This window comes from Panthera leo, chromosome A3 (assembly GCF_018350215.1).
Source record: "Panthera leo isolate Ple1 chromosome A3, P.leo_Ple1_pat1.1, whole genome shotgun sequence".
Lineage (NCBI taxonomy): Eukaryota > Metazoa > Chordata > Mammalia > Carnivora > Felidae > Panthera > Panthera leo.
Genome location: NC_056681.1, coordinates 98,106,553 through 98,124,729, shown reverse-complemented (window position 1 = coordinate 98,124,729; position 18,177 = coordinate 98,106,553). Strand labels below are relative to the sequence as shown.

The 18,177-nt window shown below is 34.3% G+C and overlaps 1 protein-coding gene across 1 annotated transcript; it reads right to left on the bottom strand.

Annotated features, from left to right (window-relative positions):
• Nucleotides 1-14,958: 14,958 nt before the first annotated feature.
• LOC122215089 (ADP-ribosylation factor-like protein 5A) lies at nucleotides 14,959-15,442 on the bottom strand. Its single transcript, XM_042930251.1, has one exon. It carries the CDS (start codon nucleotides 15,425-15,427, stop codon nucleotides 14,999-15,001), a length of 429 nt encoding a protein of 142 aa, XP_042786185.1. The 5' UTR covers nucleotides 15,428-15,442; the 3' UTR covers nucleotides 14,959-14,998.
• Nucleotides 15,443-18,177: the final 2,735 nt, after the last annotated feature.

Genomic DNA, 18,177 nt, shown 5'->3' with positions numbered 1-18,177 from the left:
AATTCCTTAAAGTTTTCTTTCTAATTGCAATTAAAATTTGTGGGCAGATTTAAAAAAATAAATCATCAGAAGACTCTGAAAACTAAACAGCAATAGGTGATCCACCAATCATCTGTTTTGAGTGAGGGAAGTCAAAACTTGAACCATTAATGCAATAGTAGTGAGATTTTCTTTTTCTTCCTCCTTTCCCCCCAACTTTGACTCAAGTGGTTAGAATTAGGGAACTGTTTAGCAAGCATGGACATTAAAATGTCCAAGGATAGTCTAACTTTCTGGACAGAGGACTGGGAAAGGAACATCTGTGAGACCAAGAATGTAGAGTCTTCATTTTTTTTCTTTTTTTGGTGTTTTCTTTTTTCTATTTTTTTTTTCCTCTCATGCCTCTGCCCCAGTTGCACAAAACACAAAATCACTGCTGTCATGGTAAGCAGAGCACCTAAAAGTCTCAGAGAAAACCAATCTCTATGGATAGAAGAAAAACAACAATGGCAACTTAGATGAAGAGTGTGAAAAGAATTGCCATCTTTTTTTCCCTTTTTCTTGTAACCACTGTAGCCTGAGAGCTAGCATTGCATGGTTCTATACGTAGCTGAAACTCTGAGAGAACTCCATTACTCTAGCTAGAGGAGTCAGGAAATGGACCAGGGACAGAGGGAAGAGAGAGGAAATAGTTGATGAAATCAATCTACTAACTCTGTGTAGGAAATAGCATAATCCGTCTAAACTTTGCATGAGCAGTATATACCCAAAAGAGCTTACTGAAGGCTCTGATAATTGAATTACAACATAAGCCACTATCCAAGCCCAAGAATGAACACAAAAGTGGCACAAAGATCATAGCAAAGGATTTGAGAATGGAACTGACATTATAATCTGTCACCCACAGTAGATGAGGCAGACTTTACAGCACAAAGTTGAATAGATTGATCGCTTCTTAAAATAAACAAACAAAAAATTAACATTTTCCAGAAAATGTTAACAGACTGAAAATTTCAAAGCATAATATTCAAAATATACAGTATACAACCCTCAAAACCAGGAAATCTGATCAATTCAAGAGGGAAAAGACAAGATCATATTTGCCAACCCAGAGATGACCCAGATGTTAGAATTATCAAAGACTTTAAAACAGTCACTGTTACCATCCTCCATGAGAAAAAAGTAAACATGCTTGAAATAAAAGGAAAAATAGAAGTTCTCAACAGAGAAGTAAAAACTAAATATCTAGTTAAGTGGAAAAGACTAATTTTCTCCACCAAAGTTATTTTAAAAACATGAATACAATGATTTAAATTTTATATCTATCTATATACCTATCTAAATATGTAATTTATAAGATAACTAACATTTAAAGGGGAGATTGTACACCTCAAACTAATATAACACTGTATGTTAACTACATTGGAATTAATATTTAAAAAATGAAAGGAAAAAATATAAAGGGGAGTCAAGAAATCTGTATAGTTACAAGGCTTCAATATTTTACTTGAGTTACTTTAAGTGGAATGGGAGAAGTCAGAATAACCAGGAAAGAGCTAATATATTGGGATACAACTAAAAAAAATCCCATAATTAAATTAGAATAGAATACTTAAATATGCTCAAATATTCTAAATGAAAGTAGGAGATTAAAGTTGAAAACAGAGGAACAAAAATCAGGAGTCAAGTAAGAAAATAATAAATAGTACACTTAAATACAAACCAACTACATTCAGTGTAATTTGTCTAAACACACTAATTGAAATAAATATTTTATGATTAGATTGAAAAGAAAGCAAAACAAAACTATGTGTAGTTGACAAGAAACTCATTTTAACTAAAATGATACAGAAAGTTTAAAAGTTTATACAAAAATCTGTACAGAAATGCTCATAGAAACCTAATTTATAAACATACAAGAGAAAACAACACAAATGATCTTCACTCATCATTAGAGAAATACAAATCAAAACCACAATGAGATGCCACCTCACACCTGTCAGAATGGCTGAAATTAACCACTCAGGAAACACCAAATGTTGGCAAGGATTCAGAGAAAGGAGAACACTTTTGCACTGTTGCAGGAATGCAAACTGGTGCAGCCACTCTGAACAGTATGGAGGTTCCTCAAAAAATTAAAAATACACCTACCCTATGACCCAGAAATTGCACTACTAGGTATTTATCCAAAGCATAAAAAAATGCTGATTTGAAGGGGCACATTCACCCCAATGTTTACAGCAGCACTATCAACAATAGCCAAATTGTGGAAAGAGCCCAAATGTTCATCGACTGACAAATGGACAGAGAAGATGTGGTGTGTATGTGTATGTGTATTTGTATATGTATGCATATACATATAATGGAATGCTACTTGGTGATCAAAAAGAATGAAATCTTGCCATTTGTAACAACAGGGATGGAACTAGAATGTAATGTACTAAGTGAGATAAATTTGTCAGAAAAAGACAAACATCATATCAAATATCAAGTATCATACGTGGAACTTAAGAAAAAAACAGACAAATATAGGGAAGGGAAGGAAAAATGAGATAAAAACAGAGAGGGAGGCAAACCAGGCAAACTGTGTCTCTTAAATATGAAGAACAAACTGAGGGTTGCTGGAAGGGAGGTGGGGAGGATGGGCAAAATGGGTGATGGGCATTAAGGAGGGCACTTGTTGAGATGAGCACTGGGTGTCATATGTAAGAGATGAATCACTGGGTTCTACTCCCGAAACCAATACTACGCTGTATGTTAACTAACTTGAATTTAAATAAATAAATTTTAAAAAAGAAGAGACAAGCAAACTATGGTACATATATACACCGAAATGCTATCACCCATAAGAAGAACAAAGCATTCATAGAAGCATCATCACGTATGAATCCTAAATGCAGTCATGTGAGCAAAAGAAGCTACTGTGAAATTACAGGATTCTATTTTCAAGAAGACTGTATTAATGGAGCATTTTAAAAAGACTAATGTGAGCAAACAAAGTCAGAGTGAAATTACAGTATTCCATTTTTTAAAAGACTGTATGAATGGAGAAGACATCAGTGTTCCTCAGGAGTTTACCTCGTGAGGAGAATATGATTGCGAGAGGATATCATGATAGAAATTTTCGGAGGTGATGGAACTTGTCTGAATTTTAACTGTGGTAGTCACACAACTTGTTACATTTTTAAAAACACAAAAACTTTTACAGCAAAAGAAATGTATTTTACTGTGTGTAAATAAAAAATAATTTTACAAGATAGAAAAAGAATTAAAGATATAAAATGATGATTTCTAAAAATAATGCTATGCTTTAAAAAATAAGTGTAAGTTTACATCTGTAAGGGATCTTTCTCCCCCAAACAATTAAACATTGCATTCATTGTATTAGTTTAATTTCTACTGAAATCAGGGTTTTTCCTCAAATAAACATTTAAAAGTTCTCTCAGGAAAAAAACAAAACAAAACAAAAAACTAAATATAATGAAACAATAAAGTTGGACTTGATTTGAAGGGATTAGAACAGAGATCCGTGAAATGAAACTGTGGAATGACAGCACATGGTCCCTGTTCGCCTAACCTTTGCTGAAGTATAGCTAGCAATACAGAGCAATATCATTTATGAGACAGAACAAAATAATTTATGGTAATAAAATGAAAAAGTATCAAAAAAAGTTCACAGAGCTTCTCACTGGAAAAGACTGAGCAAAGATGGGTATCATACAAATGTGAAATCATAATGGTTAGAAGAAAGAAACACAAGAATTAGCATTGTGATTCTGTATTAGGTCCTTATCGGGAACTGTGTAAATATCTTGTAATGTGAAATATATCTCTTGGTATTTATTGAATAAATAAACTATATATATATATATACATATATATGTATATATACATGTATGTATATGTATATATATACATGTACACACATATACTATGCATATATATATAGTTTATAGTTTATTTTTTTATTAAATATACTTTATTTTCAAGAGAAGTTTTAAGTTCACAGAAAAATTGAATGAAAAGTGGAAACAGTTCCTATATACCTTCTTCTATCCTCACACAACCTCCCCCACTGTCAACACCCCACCATTATTATTGCAAATAATGTAATGGATGAACCTGCATTCACACATCATTATCACACGAAGTCCATGGTTTATATTAGGGCTCATTCTTGGTGCTGTAAATTCCATAGGTGTTGACAACTGTGCCCACTATTATAGTTCATAGATAATAGTTTCATTGCCCTAAAAATCCTCAGTGCTCCACCTACTTATTTCTCCCTATCCCTTAATCCTTGCCAACCATGAAGTGTTTCAATGTCTCCATACTTCATGCCTTTTCCAGGATATTATACAATTGGAATCATACAGTATGTGAGTTTTCCAGATTGCCCCCTTCATTTATTAATGTGCATTTAAGGCTCCTTCACGTGTGTTCATAGTTTGGTGGCTTATTTCTTTTTTTGGGCTGAGTAATATTCCATTATCTGGATGTACTGTGGTTTACTTATCCACTCACCTACTGAAGGGCATTTTGGTTGCTTCCAAATTTGGCAAGTATAAATAAAGCTGCTATAAATATGAATGTGGAGTTTTTGGTGTCTACATTAAGTTTTGAAATCCTTTGGGTTAATACCATGGCGCACAACTCTAGATGATATGGTTAGAGTATGTTTAATCGTGTAACAAATTGCCAAACTATCTTCCAAGGTGGCTGTAACAAGTCTGCATTCCTATCAACAATAAATGGGAGCTCCTTTTGTTCCACATTCTTCTTAGCATTTGGAGATTTCAGTGTTTTGAACTTTGACCATTCAGGTGTAGTGGTATCTCATTGTTTTGATTTGTAATTCCCTAATGACATATAACATGTAACATATTTTAATATGCTTATTTGTGATTCATGTATCTTCTCTGGTAAGGTATCCTTTGAGCTCTTTTGCACATTTTTAATTGGGTGTTTCATTTTAATCAGGTTGTCTATATACTCATTCTTGAATTTTAAGAGGTCTTTGTGAGTTTTCGACAACAATTTTTATAAGATGGGTCTTTTACAACTATTTCATTCTAGTCTATGACTTCTCATTCTCTTGATGATGTCTTTTACACAGCAGTAATTTTCTATTTTAATGAAATACAGCTTACCAATTATTTCTTTCATGGATAATGCCTTTGGTACTGTATCTAAAAAGCCATCAGCATTCCCATGTTCATCTAGATTTTCTCGTATATTATCTTCCAGAAATCTCATTGTTTTGCATTTTACATTTAGGCTTGTGATATTTTTGAGTTAATTTTTGTGAAGGGTGTAAAGTCTATGTCTAGAATTGTTTTAATTATTTTTTTACTTCTGTTTTTTTCTTCTTTTTTATGTCGATGTCTACTGTTTTATCACCATTGGTTGAAAAGACTATTTTTTCTCCATTGTATTGCCTTTGGTCTTTTGTCAAGGATGAGTTGACTATTTGGTGGTGTATTTCTAGGCTCTTTATTCCGCTACATTGATATATTTACTCTTTTATCATTTTTTATTATTTAATTTATTATTTTGTTAATACTATATCAGTTGATCACTGTAGCTTTATAGCAAATCTTGAAGTCAAGTAACATTTGTTCTCCAAGTTTGCTCTTCTTCACCAATATTGTGTTGGTGATTCTGAATCTTTTGCCTCTCATAAGAATTTTAGAATCAATTTGTCAATAACCACAAAATAACTGCTGGGATTTTTATTTGAATTGTAGTGAAAATACAGGTCTAGTTTGGAAGAACTGGTATTTTGACAATCAAGTCATCCTATCAATGAACATAGAATATCTCTTTAGCTTTCTTTCATCAGAATTTTGTAGTTTTCTCTGTTATAGATCTTCTACATATTTTGTTAGATTTAACCTAAGTATTACTTTTTTCCCCCTGGGTCCTAATGTAAATATTATGTTTAAAAATTCGAATTGCTCATTGCTTATTGATCAATGAAAATAAGAACAGCTGAAATTTATTAAGTATTTTACTATGTGCTAGACACTGTTTTGAACACTTCATTTGTGTTATTTCAATGTATACGTTCCTAAACTCAAGGAGTTATACAATATCCCTTTGTTATTTTATAGATGAGGAAATTATAAAATGTAAAAGCCAAAATAGCTTGCTCTAATTCACTCTGCTACTAAATGACAGAGACAGGTTTTAAACTGGGGAAGTATGGCTCTTAACCATTACGCTCTACCATCACTATAGCCCTCTATATGCCTCATAAGAGCAGTTATAAGACTATGAAACTACACAGTATGTTAGGATTGCACTGCTATTAAGGGAAGAATATGAAAGTGGAAACAAACTCAGGAATCACACGATAGGAGCTTTTCTTTTGGAAATGTTACCTGCAAAGCTTTAGATTGTAAGCAAATTTAAACTTTGACTTAAATGTCAAAGCTATATTTTGAAGAGGTTCAAGGGTTTACAAGATCATGCATACATTAGAGCAAGAACATAGAAACTAATCATAACTTTTGCTGTCTTATCAGACTTCAGACTTCACTTTAATATTTGAGTTGATTGTCAGTTATGTAAATGGAAATGTGTGTTTCTGGATAAATATATAATTATATAAATTTCTTTCAAAATACGATGGCAAAGGGAAAAATTCTTTGCATCTTGTAAAACTGAAAATTTGATGTTGCTACTTCCACGGAAGCTAGACATCGTGGATTGGCATCAGAGATGTAGCCACAAGATCTGTGTGTAATTCACAATGTCAATGGATTGCTAAAAAAATATTTTAACCTGAATTGTCTCTGCTTCACACACTTGCAGACTGTGTAATTCCAGTTCACTTAATAAATCTTCTTTGTGTCTTCTGGCTTGGATATGCTTTTAAAAGACTGGATTAGTTAGAGGGCTGGGATACTTATCTGATAACTGTGATTTTGGTACATATTTATGCATCATTTTCAGATTCCTTAATAAATTATCAGAAAAAGGATATGCTTTTTATACAAGTAGAAATCAGCTATATTTTAATGGTTGGAGGGAATTAAATTCATGGAATAGTGAAATTACCCTTGTGACGTGCTAAGATATCAACTGATAAAAATTTGTTACACACACACAACACACACACTAGTATATACAGAAGCAATATAAGTATGATATACGTTATAAATGTAAAAAATAGATTTATATATAGCTAACAAATAAGTATATTGTTCAACATAAGTAGCCATCAGGAAAATGCAAATTAAGAACACAATGATATATCACTATACAAATATTAAAACAGCCAAATAAAAACAGTGGCAACATCAAATGCTAGCAAAGATGCAGAGAAATGGGATCTATTGCTGGAGGGAGTGTCAAGTGGTACAGCCACAATGGGAAATTGTCAAATTTTTAGAAAACTAAATGTATGGTTGCCATACGTCTTGACAATTGCAAACCTGGACATTTATCTAGGGAAATAAAAAAGAAATATCTCCACACAAAGCCTATACATGAATGTACACCTCAGCTTTATTCATAATAACCCCAAACTGAAAACAACCAAAATGTTCCTGAATAGATAAATAGTTAACAAACTATGCCCCATTTTCAGCAATAAAACAACAAACTTGAACACAACCACTTGCATGAACCTCAGCACACTGTGCTGAGTAAAGGAATCCAATCTCAAGTGCTCACATAGTATATGATTGCACTTACATAACATTATATGAGTGACAAAACTATATATATGAAGAACAGGTTAGTAGTTGTCAAGGGTTAGGGATGGTGGTGGGGAGTGAGTGGGTGGCTGTGCCTTTAAAGAAGTCCTATGAGGGGAATCTGTGGTAATGACATAGATCTTTATGTTTTTGTTTTTTTTTTCAATATACGAAATTTATTGTCAAATTGGTTTCCATACTACACCCAGTGCTCATCTAAAAAGGTGCCCTCCTCAATACCCATCACCCACCTTCCCTTCCCTCCCACCCCCCCATCAACCCTCAGTTTGTTCTCAGTTTTTAAGAGTCTCTTATGCTTTGGCTCTCTCCCACTCTAATCTCTTTTTTTTTTTTTTCTTTCCCCTCCCCCATGGGTTTCTGTTAAGATTCTCAGGATCCACATAAGAGTGAAAACATATGGTATCTGTCTTTCTCTGTATGGCTTATTTCACTTAGCATAACACTCTCCAGTTCCATCAACGTTGCTACAAAGGGCTATATTTCATTCTTTCTCATTGCCACGTAGTACTCCATTGTGTATATAAACCAAAATTTCTTTATCCATTCCATAGATCTTTATGTTGATGGTGGTGGTGCTTATACAAATCCACACAAGGGATAAGATGAGGTAGAATGTCATACACAAGTTGTATCAATGTACTATTCTGGCTTTAATACTGTATTATAATATATAAGAGGTAAACACTGAGGAAAACTGGGTAAAAGGTACTTGTGACCTCTCTCTACTTACTTTTCAACGTCTTGTTACTCTATAATTGTTTAAAAATAAAAGTTTAAAAAATTTTAGTCTAAAGTATGCAATACTTATAATAATTAGGAGATTAGAGAAAGTGAAAGAAATAGCCAAGGAACTAAGTATTTTATTTTTGAGGAATGGTAGACAAACTAGAGAAAGAAGGGTAAAGTATGATGATTGTCTTGAAAATATCTGAGAGATTGTTATATGGATGAACTACTAATCTTGACTTTCAAACAAAATAAATAGGATAGAGAATAAAAATTAAAATAAAGCAGAATCTAAGTTTACATTCATTGACTAGAGGGCCTTTGAAATCTTGTTTAACTGTGAGAGTAGATTCTGTGATGCTAAGTTCTCCCACATGTGTAGAAATGATAACTGAGTGACCCAAAAACTATTCAAATATGGCCAAACATTTAGTTTCTGAAGCAGATGAGAGCACAGAAATAGAATCTTTCAAAATTAATGAAAGACAAAGTGGGTGTATTCCTGAGTAAGTAAAGATTGAGTAGTACTCTATACACAGTTTGATTGTAACTTCCTCTTTTTCTGTTATTCACATCACTTAGTGTCATCCTGTTCTACTTAGCACCACCAAAATTGTCAGAATATGTTCTCAGTAAAGAGTCTGAAGTTAATTTTTAGTGATATATAAATGAAGAAGAGCTAAAGAATGCCCATTCCATGTAGAAATGGCAGATTACCTCTTACTATTATTTCAAGTGTTACTCACTATGTCCATTTGTGTAAGGTCCATTTCCAGTAGGAAAATAAAATGACTGAACCCTTTAGGGGAGCCTGGATAGCTCAGTTGGTTAAGTGTCGACTCTTAATATTGGCTTAGGTCATGGTCCCACGGTTCATGAGATTGAGACCTGAATTGAGTCCTGAATCAGGCTCTGCTCTGACAGCGAGGAGCCTGCTTGGGGTTCTCTCTCCTCCTTTCTCTCTGCCCCTCCCCCCCTCACATGCCAAGAGCCTGCACTCCCTCTCAAAATAAATAAACATTTTAAAAATGCCTGAACCCTTTAGATATATAAGTAATTTTATTTAGGGATAAACTAAGATGATTCCAATGTAATATTTTTTTAGATTACTTTCAGTTGTATTTTTATATTCTTTTCTCCATCATATTCTCAACTTATTAAAGATATAGGATATACAACTTCATTTGAAGGTTTGAGAACTGTGTGAAGATACAAACTAGAATCGAATCATCATGTAGCTTTGTCACATTATATTTTTTTTAAATTCCTATTCCTAGAAGGACAATAATCTTGACAAGTGTTGATATTCAAAGGATAAGCAGGAAATCTATTGTTGAAGCAAAGCCAACTGCAATAAAGAACAATCCCTTAGGGGATAATTAGTAGTATCCTTCCTAGAAGGAGATAATCAGGAGAAGATATTATTAGGGTTTTAGTTGGGAATAAGCAGAGTTGATAAAATCATAAAATTTGGATTGTGAGCCCAGGGATCCTGGTATTTGATGGATGGATGATCACGTAGTTCATCTGGACATGTCAGTTGTTCACATACTTTGTAATCTCATCTAACAGCAAGTACTGAACTTATTCTAATGTAGCAAGTATCGATCTTATCTTTCCCTATCCTCACATTGTTTAATATAGAGAAAGGAAAAGATGCCTAGTCCCAGAGTTCTTTAACATGAACACAGGAAAATATGTTGGTTTCAGTTCTCACAAGGCTTTCCTGAGAGAGAGAAAAAAATTATATGAATTCTCTAGTTTTTCTTTTACATGTCAAATGTCACACCAGAGGACTCTTATCATGGTCATTTAATTCATTGGTAGAGAACTGAAGATAAGATTTAAAAAAACTTTTAAAACAACAACAACAGAAAAAAACAAAACAAGAAAACCACCAGCCTCCAGAGTATGCTGGACAGGATAAGGGAAAATGAAATAGAGGAAACAGAAAATAGCTTTATTTTATTGGTGCTTCATGTTCTTTGTTTTCTCCTATTTCCCTTGGATGTGCCAAAATACTATATGAGTCAAGTATAATAGAGAGTGAAATAAAATCTTGAGAGCTGGATCACAGTGTCTTTTAGCTAAGCTAAAAAGAAAAGCTAAAAGACACTCATATCCCATCACTTCTCTTTCATTATTTTCATTAGTAGCAAGTCACTGAGCCCAGGCTACACCCAAGGGAAGGGAAGTTCAGCCTCATCTCTTGAAAGGAGGAATAAAAAAAAATTGGAGGTGTTTTGAAATCATCATAGAGGTTAAGTACATTAGGAATGCTGACTTAGAATGTTTAAATTTATCAAGAGTCGGGAAATGAAACTTTATGCATTCTTACATATGTACTTTAAGCTTATATCTTACTGTCAATGGGTGTGCAATGAATGTAACGATGTCTACACTGCTATAAAAATAGGAAGTTAATTTCAAAGGCAATGCAATTTCCTTAATTTGTATAATTTATATTTTATCAAACCTGTCTCTTTAATTTCCACCTTCATATTTGTAAGTAATTTTGAATAAAAATCAAGCCTGGAGTTCTGGGAAAGATGGTGGGTTGAATGCATGCATTAACCTATGATTCTTCCTGAAACTCCATTATCATGATATGAAAAAAAAATTGACATAAATTCAACTAAGCGAAAGAGAAGAGAAAAAGAGACAAGGGAAACACATTTTAGGAAATGAAGGGGGGGATAAATGGCATTTAAAGGCCTAATTCAGAGATCTAGATAACAACCACATCAAAAATAACATCAGTCACTAAGGAAATGCAAAATTTGAAACCACAGTTAATTGCTATTGCACATCTCTCGGGACTGCTAAAATTAAAAGGTAGTGTACTAGGGGCCGGATGGGACCCAGAACAAACAGAACTTTCATCGAGTTCTGGTGGGAAGGCTAAGTAAGAAACAATTTGACAATTTCTTACAAAAGCTAAGCAAATAATCATATGACCTAGCATAGCAGTTCTATATTAGATTCATACGTCTGTGTAACAAAATACGATAAACTAGATAGCTTAAAACAGGGGGAATTTATTGTCTTCTCATTCTGGAGGCAAGAAGTCCTCCTCTGTAGGCTCTCAGAAAGAATCCAAACCTTCCTTGCCTCCTCCTAGTTGCTGGTGATTGCCAGAAATCCTTGGTTTCCTTTGGCTAGCTGCATCACTCCAAAGTTTGCCTTCATTTCCAAATGGACTTTTTCCCTTCTGCGTGTACTTTGTGTCTCTGTATATCCAAATGTCCCTTTCCTGACAAGGACACCAGTCACAGGATTTAGAATCTACTATATGTAGAATGACCTCATTTAACGTGATCACATCTAGAAAGACCCTATTTCCATATAAGGTCACATTTATAGGCTCTGAGTGAACATGAATTTTTAGAAGACACTATTCAACCCAGGAAAGCTCTACTCATAATCACTCAGAATTAAAACAACCCAAATATCCTTCAATTGGCAAGTGAAAAAAGTCTGCTTGGCAAACTGAAAGAATTACTCCTCATCTGTGAGAGATTCACGATTCAGTTAGAAATAAAGTCTCACAGCAGCATCAATATTAGAATAATTAAAAATCTTCTTTCAATAAGCTAATGGTATGAGTAATTAGTTTATTATTTAACCATTTACTTAGTAATCTTTACCAAATGCAAAAAATTATGAGAGGAATTAAAGGGATATAATCTAAGTAAGCTAAAAATCCTTGATGTCAAAGGAATTTAAAAGACACTAGATAAAATTGTTTTGTTTTGTTTTGTTTTTGAAAGAAGAGAAAATGAAACTGATAATGGGCTCTGTATGGACACAAATTCTTTCAAGGTTCCAAATTGTGATTTTAATTCTAATTTCTGTGTAGGTTACAATTGTCTCAGTCTTAAACTCCACTGCCTGCTTTTTAAGAGTCTCCTTGAAAGGCTCCAACTTCCTGTACCCTTGGACATCAGTGAGGAGCTCCTGAACCAGGAGGCTCCTTTAGTTCCTGTGGGTATGTGTGGTTGCTTCTGCTTTCATGATTTTGTTATTTCTTTCTCTTGACTTATCTTCTGTCATCGCAACTGCTCTGCAAATCTCATAAAATTCCGTTTAAGTCACATTTCTTCTACACGACCATCTTTTTAGTATACAATGAACTCTCCTTTCTTCAAAATATAATATAAATAGAATATTACACTTCTTTCAGTTCATCACACTAACTTTGTCAGGGCCTAAACAGCAGTACAAATGAAGACATGTATCTAAATTCAAACCAAATGTCTAAATATTCAAAGACACAAATATAGCCAACACACCATTATATCTACTGTATTTTATCTTCTTAACTTAAAACTATTTTTACATTGACACAATTGAAAGATATGTGTAAAGTTTTAATTTTATGACTAAAAAAAGCACAGGCTCTAAAGGCAATGAATTTATTTATTTTTTATTTTTTTTAACGTTTTTATTTATTTTTGAGACAGAGAGAGACAGAGCATGAAGGGGGGAGAGGCAGAGAGAGAAGGAGACACAGAATCGGAAGCAGGCTCCAGGCTCTGAGCCATCAGCCCAGAGCCCGACGCGGGGCTCGAACTCACGGACCGAGAGATCGTGGCCTGAGCTGAAGTCGGACGCTTAATCGACTGCACCACCCAGGCGCCCCTCTAAGGCAATGAATTTAATCAGTGTTTTCCCTGAATACTGGTAATGTTTGGATAAGTCATCAAATAAATTAATATATATCAGAGTTTAGTATATGCTCATTCCATATAAATTACTTTTTTTTATATTCATTTTGGCAAAAGTACAGTTTTATTGGGTTTTTTTTAGTAATTTAGATTTTACTTTTGTAAAAGCAAGTTGACAAATATTAAAATATTATAAAATGTTATACTTGCATTATGAACATTATAATATAAATACAAACACAAAACATCCACTGTTAAACACTGATCTCCCATGCCTGACTTGGATTTAGCTACTGAGTATATTATATTTTACAGAAAGAAACTTTCAAAGTTTTGTCAATGCTTGTAGTATATACTATTACTCCTCACCAAAATCTGCGTGAAATCCAAAAGGCTCATATTCAAGGTAGTTACTTTTTTTATTGAACATTCTAAAACATGCCAGTTTGGATCAGCCTTCAGATTTTCAGGGCATGAAACATATACAAAGAGAGTACCCAAAAATATGTGTGAACACATTTAGGATAAGTCTGTTTACAAGTACAATAAAAATACCTTCAACCTTCATATCTTTCCATTTTCAGTGAAAAACAAAATACACTAGGCAAACATAAGATATTTGGGGCCAAGTTACTTCTTTGTAAAAATAATTTATCATGCATTGATCAACTCTTAATAGCATTAAAAAAATTGTATTTTATAGTTGTCAATGCATTCACACTGGTTAGTAAGAAGTGAAAAAGAAAAAAAGCGTAGAAACAAAAAAAATCTCAAACTATCCCAACTCCAGAAATAAGAAATTTTCAAATTAAGAAATAACCTTTGTTGCTTAGAAAATAAGTACTTTTTATCTCAAACTCACTCTAACTGCTTGTATAATTCAATACCTAAGAAGACTCTAGGTAAATTATTTTATAATATTTATAGGATGATACTTCTTTGGGTAGGCATATTTTACACAATAGCTTCCAATTAATGCGGGAAAAAAATCACTTGATAATTTTAATCATAATTAATGATTAATGGATTAACAATTTTCTCAGTAATTTAGATGGCATAGATCCAACAAAGGGAACAAGAATTGCTCAATGTGAAATTCTGTCCATTCCTAACACTAAGCTGAAAGTTTGCAGATACTCCACTCAGATTACATGTTTTCATGTATGTAATTTGATCAACAAAAAAATAGGTACAAAATGTCGAGCTTTCTCCTTTTCTTTCTTTTTCATTCGCTTTTTTTTTTTTAAGAGCAGCTCAATAATTTTGTGGGTTGGTTAGTACAATACAGAGTACACAGGGGAAAGCACAAAATGGCACTTAACACCACTGCCAGTACTCATCTCATTATGGTTATAACTAAGGATAGTATTACCTTTTGTGTTATTTGCTTTTCTTTGGAACATAAATCAAAGCCATAAACTTGAACTTGAAGTATATACACATTAGATATACAACCTTATGTAAAATACTTTTCATAAGTAACCTTACATTTTAAAATATTGGAAACTGAATATGTGCTGATTTGTAGTCTGACTTAATGGAACAAGAAGAGAACAACATTCAACTAGGGAGGCTTATACTGACAATAAAGCACTTAAAGTTAAAAATGTCTCCTTCTCCCTTTGTACTTACCAGAGGCTACACAATGTCCTGAGAGGATTCATTACGAGAAAAATGGCAATCACAGCTTTAAAGACCTTGCTTTGGAAGGGACTAATGAGAAAGCAGATTGGAAAGTGAGACTTCATCTTTGTTTTCAAATGAGTGGTCTTAATTTTTCTTCTTATAGAAAAAGTTTAAATCAGTTTATTATAAATATATCTAAACCATTAATTTTTGCAGCTTTCAGATAAAGTCCAGCACTTGGTTTATACAAAGTCTATGAGAAGAGGTCAGTAGAGATCATCTAATCTTAAATCGTGACATCATCCATTCAAGTCCTTGGCATAATCCCTCTCCAGTAAGAGCATAGCATGCTTGGATATGCCACTGGTGATCTTTAATAGAAGTTAATTTCAAAAACTGGGAGATTTCTGCTACAGTCATGCATTCTTTAACATCTTGTTTACTAGCAAAAATCAGCAATCCAGCTTTCCTTAGGTCCTCATGGGCTAACATTTTATACAGTTCTTCTCTAGTTACAGAAATTCTTTCTCTGTCTGTACCGTCCACAACAACAATTACAAACTCTGTGTTAGTATAGTATGTGTTCCAGGAAGAACGAAGAGATTCTTGTCCACCAATATCCCACATTAAGAAACACGTATGATTAATCACTATTTCTTCTACATTACTTCCAATCGTAGGTGATGCATGTACAACTTCATTCATAGAAAATTGGTAAAGGACGGTAGTTTTCCCTGCATTATCCAGCCCAACAATGATAACTTTGTGCCCCTGGTGATCGAACAGTCTCCATTTCCTGGTGAAGAGAATTCCCCTTCTTGGGCAGCGGAACCGCCTCCAGCCACCCGAGCGCCTGCCCTCCCCTGGCTCAGGCTGAAGGGGAGGAGAAAGAGGCACCGGTGCCTCCGCCTCTGCTGCTGCTGCTTCTGCGCTGGCCGCCAGCTCAAAATGGCACTTAACACCACTGCCAGTACTCATCTCATTATGGTTATAACTAAGGATAGTATTATCCTTCCTGGGAACTGGAGGGAGGCCGAAGCCCAAGCCGCCCTGCCGCCCTGCCCTGCCCTGTGCGTGTGCGAGAACCCCGCAGCTGCTGCCGCAGCACTCGCCTGGCTCGCGGACATCGCCGCCGCGTTGTCTCAGTACAGTTTTGTTAAAGCCAGTATTTTACAGAGATTATTTTATTGAAAACAATTGCAAATAAGATGAATTTCTGAATTATTGTCAAAGAACTGCTAAGGGAAATAATCAATTTTTAGATTTAAAAATAAACAATGTACTCTACATATTCTGATCAAATATTGGAAAGGGTCAGTAAATACTATAATTCAACTTCATCATACAAATAATGGTCACTTATATCGCAATTTCACTATCCTTAAAGTAATGATATAGCTCTATTCAACGTTACAAAGAGTATTAGGCTCCATGGATGTTATCCCCACACATGCATATATGCAAATCTAGGACTGATTGTTTAATGCTACAAAATGTTCCTCGTATGTGCAACTGCTGTAAATACTGAATTAAATTAGGAGTACTTCCAGGACCACAAACTGAAACATAAAAAGGCTAATTTGTCTTTGCTCTTTCCAAAGAACTTCACCACTCAAATCTTCCTTGTAGTTGGAAGGAGTATCATCCCAGACATACCGGCACCAGTCACACCCTAATGCCATCAGGCCATGGTTGCCATAGGACACACAGCTCCAGTGGAGAAGCATTCTCTGGAGCCTGAGGATGTTGCTCATGATCGTGGGCACTGAAACACAAAGTGTACCCTCCCAGTACTGAGGGCCAGATTCCAAGGTATAGGCTCCATGTGTCTTTTAAACAACTTGACGTCTTTTTTTGTTTGCGATATACAGACCCTTCTAAATAAAATACAGGATCCATCTTATCTAAGCCTATGTGGCACTGCATTTGATTATTCTTTATTTTTTCCCATTTTATGGCCCTTGAAGACAGAGCAGGGATACAGAACTTCAGTTAACTAGGCTGTGAGGAAATGATTGAGCTACATTTTCCTATAATACAACATAATATTCAAAATATTAAATACTAAAAATTCAAATTTAATAGGAAAAATACATAAGTTGCTAGAGAAGTTATCTCAACCAATTTATTCATGCTCTTTAAGTTTAACCTTTCATTTTAACTTACTGCTACCTGTAAATTTACCCCAAATGGTAAAGTGCTCATTTGTGCTACTCAGAAAATATTCTCCAGCTCCTAGCAGGAGCAAAGGGCTAAGTGTCCATTCTGTGGCTAATATGTTCTGCATGGAAGTAATTTAACTACACACTTGAGATCCTACAGGTCTTTATCCCCAGCACAGCAGATGGCAGTGATCCAAGTAATGTATGTTTCATCAGCAAAGGTACATTATTGACTGACAATAAGAACACCTTCACTGATTTACAGTGGAGGTGTAGAGCCAACAAGAAATTGGGGCGCCTGGGTGGCGCAGTCGGTTAAGCGTCCGACTTCAGCCAGGTCACGATCTCACGGTCCGTGAGTTCGAGCCCCGCGTCAGGCTCTGGGCTGATGGCTCAGAGCCTGGAGCCTCTTTCCGATTCTGTGTCTCCCTCTCTCTCTGTCCCTCCCCCGTTCATGCTCTGTCTCTCTCTGTCCCAAAAATAAATAAACGTTGAAAAAAAAAAATTAAAAAAAAAAGAAATAAACTCTTCATCCCAGTCTCTCTCTCACACCCCTCTTTCTCATCACTACCGTATGGTGATTTCATTGTGTATAATTAATACTAGTTTTCTATATCAGGATATCATTTAATCGATTTTTTCTTGATATAAAATAAATGTTAATCAGCAAGGAGGAGTTGATATGTATACAACAGAATTTAACATTTTTTAACACTGTTCAAAGGAATGGTTCCTCAAAAAAAAAAAAAAAGTACAACAAAGTGGTACATGGATTAACAGAATCATAGGAAAATAACAAAAGCAGTGCCTTTGTTGGTAATAGAGTATACAATAAATATTTTTGATATTTTCTGTAAAGATATATTTCATATTTTATCACATCAAATCCTCTACTCCCTTTCTTAAGAAAATTTGTGAAAAGAAAAAGAAATCAACAAAATTTATAGCTGAAAAACTAAAGATCTCTAAGTGAAACAAAAAATATTTTAGCTAATGTCTGATTATCTTGCTTTAAAGAAACTGAAAAACATATACAATGGGATTTTACCAATGTCTAAATTTATATATTAATCAGAAATATGCATTAAATATACTAATTTAGTTGGTTGTAAGCCATTACTAGGAAAGAAATATAGTTAAGAGAAATTTGTTTAAACATACTGAGGCCACAATAGTCCTATTAAAAAATATGGTCACTTAAAAAAAATAAAAGTTGGTATTCTGTTTAAGAATTGTGTTGAGGGGCGCCTGGGTGACTCAGTTGATTAAGCGTCCATCTCCGGCTCAGGTCAT

Excerpts from the sequence above, each read along its gene's own strand:
- LOC122215089 (XM_042930251.1), bottom strand. The coding sequence starts at position 15,427 with ATGAATGAAGTTGTACATGCATCACCTACGATTGGAAGTAATGTAGAA.